Source organism: Myotis lucifugus, unplaced genomic scaffold (genome assembly GCF_000147115.1).
Source record: "Myotis lucifugus unplaced genomic scaffold, Myoluc2.0 scaffold_793, whole genome shotgun sequence".
NCBI classification, from domain to species: Eukaryota; Metazoa; Chordata; class Mammalia; order Chiroptera; family Vespertilionidae; genus Myotis; species Myotis lucifugus.
Window position 1 is genome coordinate 25,428 of NW_005871841.1, and position 7,486 is coordinate 32,913.

A 7,486-nucleotide genomic window follows, 5' to 3' on the forward strand; every position below is an offset into this window, starting at 1 on the left:
CAGTGGGGCCTGTGCACGTGGGGTGGCTCCGGGAAGGGCAGGAGAGAGGCCTGGTTCATCACTGAGCTCTAACCAGGGCCTGGCTGCGTGCTGAGGGCCTTCCCTGTGAGGGAGGTGGGGGCCTGACCCACAGCCCATGGACCAGGACTCGGAGGAACAGACGTGTCCAGGGTCCCACAGGCGGGAAGGAGCAGAGCTGGGATTGGAACCAGGGCTGAGGCTGCTCCTTGGAAGGCTGTGGAGGAGACTCAGACACCACCTTTGTCCCCAACACACAAGCATGCACACACAGACATGGGCACACTGTCCTAACAGCCTTTGGAGAACTTGGTCCCAGTGAGGAGGAGGAAGTTTCCTCAGGCCATGACCCAGGAAGTGGCTGAGCCAAGACCAACACTGAGCTCCTCCCACCCACCACCTCCCCCCAGACCCTCACTGAGTCCTCTGCGGGCCTGACTTCCCGTTGGGGGACCAATCCTCAGAGGCTCCTCAATCAGGATGGGAGGTGAGAGGTGAGGGCTGCTCCTCCCCTGGTGGTCCCCCAGCATCTCCAACCGCCCCCCGCCGAGCCCCCCTGGGATACAGGCTAAGCCCCAGCAGGGGGTCCTGCTCTCTCTGGGGATCTGGCCTCTTCTGGTCACACTCTAGTCTTGGTCTCTCTGGCTGAGGCCACAGGACTGGGGACTGGAGGGTCGGGATAGGTGCCTCTGGCCTTTCTCCTTCTGGTCAGCCCCATCCTCGCCAGCCTCCCTCTGCCCACGGGAACATGTCTGGGCCTCAGGGAGGAGGATGGGGATGAGGCAGGGATAGGAGCAGCTCTGGCTCTTTCCATCCCTCTGGGAGGTGAGAGTCACCTCTGGGGGACCCTCCTTCTGTGACCCCATCACACCCATTACAGCCAAGATTCCCAGGGAACAGGGCCCTGAACTGACCTGAGGACACAGGGGTGGGGCTGGGGCTCCTCACCTGAGACCACCACTTCCAGGGGGTCGCTGGGCTGTGACAGCAGGTAGGGGGAGGTGCTGTTTGAACCATAGCACCTGTAGGTCCCCTGGTGGGCTGAGCTCACAGGACTGAGGGTGAAGGTGGCCTGAAAGGGTGCAGACGTGTCCTGCAGACGAAGGTGCTGGGGAGGGTCCAGTGACCCCTCCCTGTGCAGGTGGAAGGTGTCAAACCAGATCTCAGACCCACACTGCAGGGTCACGTTCACTCCCCTGGGCACTGAGGGTCCCGGCTGGGCTGAGAGGGAGGGTTTCCTGTACATTCCTGGGCAGAGGAAGGTTGTGATGTGTAGAGAGCCACCCCTCCCTTTTGCCCTTGGCCCTGAGCTGAGGGACCTTGTCCTCCAGAAACTCTGTCTGTGACCCCTGCCAGCTCCTCTCAGTCCCCTTGTGGGGTGTCTTTCATTTCCATAGCCCTCACCCCCTTTCTTCCTCCCTCCCCTAGGCCTCTGCCCAGCTCAGCCTCTGCTCCAGGCCCTTCTCCTGGACCCCATCACCCCCAGGTGACCCTGGGCCCAGAGCCCTGAGCAGACCCTCAGACAGGGGCAGGGCTGGCTCCTCACCTGCCACCAGGATGTCCAGGGGGGCACTGGGGGCCGACCACACAGAGGAGAGTTGGTGTCCACTGTAGCATCTGTACCGGCCCCCGTGGGTGCGGTTCACGGGGCCCAGGGGGAAGTCGGGGCTGTGCTGCCCATCGAGGTGCTGGGGGTGTGTGAGCCCCTCGTTCTTGGTCAGAGCGAATGTGTCAAAGCCGGCCTCCGCGTGGCACTGGAGGGTCAGGCTGTGTCCAGGCAGCACCAGCGAGCCTGGCTGGGCTGAGAGGGCGGGCTCCCTGTGCACACCTGGGAGGAGGGGACAGTGGCACCAGGGGACACCCCATCGCCCGCTGGGCTGCAGTGAGAGGTCTCCCATGTCCCTCCCTGAGCCTCCCGCCTGTGGTTCTGTCCCAAGAGGCCAGTGTCACTGACCCCATGAGCCCAGGGCTCCGCTGGGCCCACAGCTTAGGTCAGGTATTTGGGTCCAGGAAACAGATGGGGTTGCATCCGGGCCTGTTTCTCACCTGTGACCTCGATGTGCAGAGGGGCACTGGGCTGTGACCACACGTTGGGGTTGGAGCTGGGAGAAACATAGCATCTGTAGGTCCCCCCATGTGAGGGTCTCACGGGGCCCAGAGTGAAGATGGCCCGCCACCTCCCAGCATGCTTCCTGGATTCTGCTTCCACGTGTCGGGGCGGGTCAGCCCCTCCCTCCTTCAGCAGATGGAAAGGGCCCCATGTGAAGTGTGAGCTACAGGAGAGGGACACGTTCTCTCCTGAGGCCACCACAGGGCTTGGCTGGGCTGAGAGGGAGGGTGCACCGCCCACTCCTGAGGGAGGAGAAAGGGTCTGTGTTAAAGGGACCGTCACCCTTATGCCCCAGGTGTGTTCTGTGAGGGTTGGGGTCCCCCTGAGGCCACACTTTACTCCCTCTGCCTGTGACCTGGAGCCCACAGTGGGGAGGGGACCCAGTGTCTCCCTTACCTGTCACCACCAGGAGCAGGGGGTCACTCCGCTCTGAGAGTATGTCCCCAGTGGTGTAATATGCACACTGGTACAGCCCTGTGTGGGATGGGGTCGTGGCTCCAATGAGGAAACCGGCCTTGTTGCTGGAGTCCTGTGGTTTCTTCGTATCCCAGGGTTCAGAGCCCCTCTCTTTATACAGAACGTAGGCACTCGCCTGCAGAGACCCCTGACACCAGATGGTCACGGGGCTCCCCTTGGTGACGATGGGGCCTGGGTCAGCCCAGATGGAAGGTTTGGGTACAACTCCTGGAAAGGAATCAGACTTGAAATGTCAGGGGTGTCCTTCTCCCTACCTGACATCATGAATGAGCCAGTGATGCCATTTAATGAGCACCTACTGTGTGTGAGGCACATGCTGGGGTCTGTCCCTCATCTCCTCCCACCTCACAGCAGTCATGCACCAGGGATTGCTGACCCCACCACACACTTCACTGAGTCGCAGAGAGATTAACCACGTGCCCCAGGTCACCCAGTCTGGGCGGGGCAGGGCTGGGACTTGAACCTAGGATTGTGGGTTCCCTGTGCTGTCCTCACACTGCCCCCCAGGGGGACACCAGCTTTGTGCTCTGGGCTCCTCCTCTGCAGGGGCCTGTCCACGTCTCATCTGGAGCTGAGGGTCCTTCCCCATTACCCGCCCCCAGCACAGCAGGGACAGGAGGGGCAGGGTGAGGAGTGGACTCTGAGTCTCTCCCTCATCCGTCCCCACCCTGCAGGCCCTGATGTCCCATGGGAAGGTCAGGCTGGGCTGGGGGCTCTGCCTTCCTGAGCTCTGTGAGGCCCTAAGTCCCCTCATCTCCTAGCAGCCTGTGAGCAGGATGGGACCAGGGATGAGCAGACAGGAACCCGACACTCAGAGGAGAGAAGGGACCGCCCAGCCCCACAGCAGGAGCAGCAGAGCCAGGAGCTGAGGGGGAGGACCTCGATGCCTGGACCCTTGTCCTGCCCGTCCCTCCCTGTACAGTGCACCGTCACTGAGACAGAGGGGACAGGCCCCATAATATCACATCCTGGGGGCTTCCCTGTGAGGCCCCCTCTCCCAGGAGGTCAGGGCCAGAACTGACAGGAAATCTGAGCTCTGCACAAGGATTCTCTCCTTTACACCTGGAGACACTGAGGCCCAGGCAGGGGAAGGGCGGGTCCAAGTCTGTGTCTCCACAGGTGCCTGAACCCCCGCATGGCTGAGCCCCTGTCCCTCATGGAGGCACCGACCACCTCCCACAGAGCCCCTCACTTACCCCTCTGGGGGCCTGACTCCATGGGGGGGAGCTGCGGATCCTCAGAGCCTCCTGGGGATCAGGATGACAGGTGAGGGGCGGGGCTGTGTTCTTCCCACTAGAGAACAGCTCCCCCTCCTCCAGCTGGGCCCCACATCTCCCTCTGCCATGACCTCCCTACCTGTCCCTGCCTCACTTACTCCTCGGCAAGCCTGACTGTGTGGTCGGGGAGGGGTGAAACCTCCAGTCCCTGGAGCCCCGTGGTTCCCTGAAATCTCTCCCCAATTCCCAGCGCCAGCTGGGACACAAGCCTGTTCTTAAGTGTCTGGGCGGTAGGGGCGGGGGGGGGGGCATTAGATCCTCTGAGAGAGTTGGTAGCCAGTGTTCTCTGAGTAAATGGGACCCAGTATTTCATCAGCTGTGGACATGGGCCCTGGCAAGGGGCGGGGGTTGAGTCCTAGAGGTTCCTGGGAAGGAGGACAGAAGTGGGTGAGAGTCTGGGGCTGACACTAGAGTCTCTACCTCTCTCAACTCCTCCTGCATCTGCCCTGTGGCCCCCGAGACCCTCCCACTGTCCACAGGCACCTGCTGGACCAGGTGAGGGGCAGGGGTGGAGAGGGATAGGAGATGGATATCTGAGGTGCGATCTCCTCTGGGTGACCCTGCCTACAGCCCCTCCCTCCCTTTCAGCCCATGATTGTTCTGGGGACAGCAGCCTAAGCTGACAGCTCAGCACACATGGTCAGGGGCCCTCACCTGAGACCAGGAGCTCCAGGGGCTCACTGGGGAGTGACAGCAGGAAGGGGGAGGTGATGTTTGAGCTGTAGCACTTGTAGGTGCCCCCGTGGGCTGAGGTCAAAGGGCTCATGGAGAACTCTGCCTGGTACTGCTGAGCTTGGTGCTCTGATCTCAGACGCAGGGGGGGATCGGCTGCCCCCTCCTTGGACAGAAGGAACGTGTCCCTCGGGCTCTGTGACTGACACAGCAGGGTCACGTTCTCTCCTGAGGCCACCCTGGGGCCTGGCTGCACCGAGAGGGAGGGTCTGTCAGGCAGGTGTCCTAGAGAGAGAGAGGGAGGGTGAGGGCTGCCTTTCCAGCTTGTTCTGCCCTGAGAGTCACCAGGCCTCTCTCTGAGCACCCTCCTCTCTGTCTGTCTCTGTTTCTCTGAGTTTCCCCTCTCCCCTCCCACCCCCTCCCTCTCTCTGTCTCTCTCCCTCCTTGGGGCTCTGCACTGTCATTCTGGCCTCACCACCTGAGACCCCCAGCAGGGCCTGTGCAGAGTCTGGGTCCCTGACTGAACCCACTGGCTCCTCACCTGCCACCAGGATGTCCAGGGGGTCACTGGGGGCCGACCACTCAGAGGATAGATTGTATCCACCGTAGCATCTGTACCGGCCCCCGTGGGAGCTGCTCACAGTGTCCAGGGGGAAGTGGGCCTGAGAAAGCCCGGCCTGGGGCTGCAGGACAAGGCTCTGGGGGAGGTCCCGTCCCCCCTCCTTGTGCAGAGCGAATCTGTCATAACCGACATCAGAGCGACACTGGAGGGTCAGGCTCTGACCAGAGGTCACGATGGGGCCCTGCTGGCTCAGGAGGGAGGGCTTCCCAGACTCACCTGGGGAGACCAGACAAGAGTTACAAGGGCTGCTCCTCCCATAAACCCCTTCTCCTGGCCTGGACCCCAGGTTTCGCTGATCTCTGTGTCTCTGGCCCAGGATTCCCTTACCTCACACTCTCACATGGGGCTCCCCTCCCAGCAAAGATGGCAAGGATGTATCCGGTGCCTCAATCAATTGATGGGGCAATAATGGGACTCACCTGGGACCAGGAGATCCAGGGCATCACTGGGGTGTGAGCACACATGGGACCTGTTCCTGTAACAGCCATAGCATTTGAATGTCCCCCTGTGGCTGGGGGTCACAGGGCCCACAGGGAACAGGGCCTGGAACTGCCCCCTGGGCCGTGGCTCTGAGTCCAGGGTCCAGGAGAGCCTGTGATCTCCTTCCTTAGTCAGAAGGAACCTGTCAAATCCCTGCCCTGAGCCACACTGGAGGGTCACATTCCCTCCTGAGGTCACCACAGGGCTGGGCAGGGCTGAGAGGCTGGGTTTGCTGTAGGATCCTAGGAGAGGAGGAGGCAGCGTGTTAAATGGGGCTCACACCTCCCTCATGTCCCCCAGGGCTGGGCTGTGAGAGGGAGACACCCTGAGAGCAGACCCCCTTCCTGAGGGCTGAGCCTGAGGCTGGAACCCCTGAGTGTCCTCTCACCTGTCGTCACCACCAGCTCCAGGGGGTCACTGCGCTCTGACCCGCTTTTGGAGCTGAGGTAGTAACAGCGAAATATCCCTGCATCATGCTCTGTCATGTGTGTGATGGAGAACTTGGCCTTGTCTCCTGGCTCCTGTGGCTTCTGTCTTTTCCATGGTGCTGGGCTTCCCTCTTTCTCCAGACGGTACTCCTCAGCCCCTGGGGTCCCCTCACACCAGATGGTCATGGGGCTCCCCCGAGGGATCACAGGGCCTGGCTCAGCCCAGAGGGTGGGCTTGGGGAGGGGCCCTGGAAGGAATCAGAGGCTGGGTCACAGGACATTCCCACCCCTGGTCCCAGCACTCAGTCCCAGATGCCCCCCATCTGTCAGACTGATCTGCACCCCTTTCCCAGATGCCTGGAGGGTGGCCCTTGTTCCCAGGGAGGAGTGGGACCTGGAACACGTGGGGACAGACTCACCTGCCTGCACTGGGGTCCTGAGGCCCACACTCAGCCCTGGAAGAGAGTCCCTGTGAGAGATTTGCCCTGAACCCTGAGCAGCACCCTCCTGCCCATGAGCCTCCTGAGTCCTGGGGTCCTGACAGCCCAGGTCTCCCCTCCCCCTCTCATCTCACCGAGGCAGAGCAGGGCCATGAGGGTGGGGGTCATGGCGTCTTCTCCCTGTGGCCTCAGCTGAGTGGATGGAGGAGATCGCAGGGCCAGCAGGATGTACACAGAGACACACAGATGGTGGTCACTTAGAGGCCGGTCCTCCCTGTCACAGGGTTGTCACATCAGCAGCCTGCAGGTGAGTGCACAGCCTGGCTCTCATTTCCATGGTGAAGCAGGAAATAGACCTGGAGCCTCCTGAGATGCCCCTTGCAGGTGAGGTGACCCAGGGCACGTCCTTCCCTGACAGAGCCTCCCCCACGGGGTCTCCTCCCTCCTCAGCCCGTCCATCAGCACCTCCCTGTGGTCCTCACCATGGACAGTGCCACTGGGGCCTGGAGACGCTTCAGGAAGACGTGGGTCCCTGTGGCCTGCAGAGCTCAGATCAGCAGGGACATGCTCACCCTCCAACTGTGCAGCTCAGGGCGATGTTTCTGTGAAATGAGCTCAGAGGGAAATGCAGGGAAATAAGGGAAGGAAACAGGTCCTTTCTGTGGCCCCAGAATCTGGGTTATCTTTCTATCACATGTTTCGTCATGAACTTCCCTTTTTCTCAGCCACGGCCTCCAGCTCCTCCTTCCTGGGAACAGCCTTAAGGTCATTTTCCCCCTTCAGGGCCCCTTGTCCCTGGGGCAGAGCTGTTCTCCCGGGACCATGGCTTGGGCCTAGACAGTAATAAGTTGTCATTTGGCCTAAAGCTTTGATTTTGTGACAAAACTCCTTAGGTTAAAATTTTGGTCCGACCCGCGTCCGTTTCGCGTGACACTCAAAAGAATAATCGGGAAGCGTCCTCG

At 61.4% G+C, this 7,486-nt stretch overlaps 2 protein-coding genes across 2 annotated transcripts in view; both read right to left on the bottom strand.

Annotated features, from left to right (window-relative positions):
- LOC111823989 (leukocyte immunoglobulin-like receptor subfamily B member 3) overlaps nt 1–3,823 on the bottom strand; it is a 7,064-nt gene extending 3,241 nt beyond the window's left edge. Inside the window, exons 1-5 of the mRNA XM_023747094.1 lie at nt 3,802–3,823; nt 2,525–2,812; nt 2,065–2,370; nt 1,565–1,846; nt 967–1,266 (exon numbers count right to left, since the gene is read on the bottom strand). Of these exons, the coding sequence (XP_023602862.1) occupies nt 967–1,266; nt 1,565–1,846; nt 2,065–2,370; nt 2,525–2,812; nt 3,802–3,823 (1,198 nt within the window). The remainder of the gene's footprint in view (nt 1–966; nt 1,267–1,564; nt 1,847–2,064; nt 2,371–2,524; nt 2,813–3,801) is intronic.
- Nucleotides 3,824–4,522: 699 nt separating this feature from the next.
- Nucleotides 4,523–6,808, bottom strand: LOC102442641 (leukocyte immunoglobulin-like receptor subfamily A member 6). Its single transcript, XM_023747095.1, has 6 exons — nt 6,659–6,808; nt 6,504–6,539; nt 6,045–6,332; nt 5,596–5,898; nt 5,096–5,392; nt 4,523–4,839 (listed from the first exon to the last, which is right to left on the bottom strand). Exons 1-6 carry the CDS (start codon nt 6,690–6,692, stop codon nt 4,523–4,525), a joined length of 1,275 nt encoding a protein of 424 aa, XP_023602863.1. The 5' UTR covers nt 6,693–6,808.
- Between the last annotated feature and the right edge of the window lie 678 nt (nt 6,809–7,486).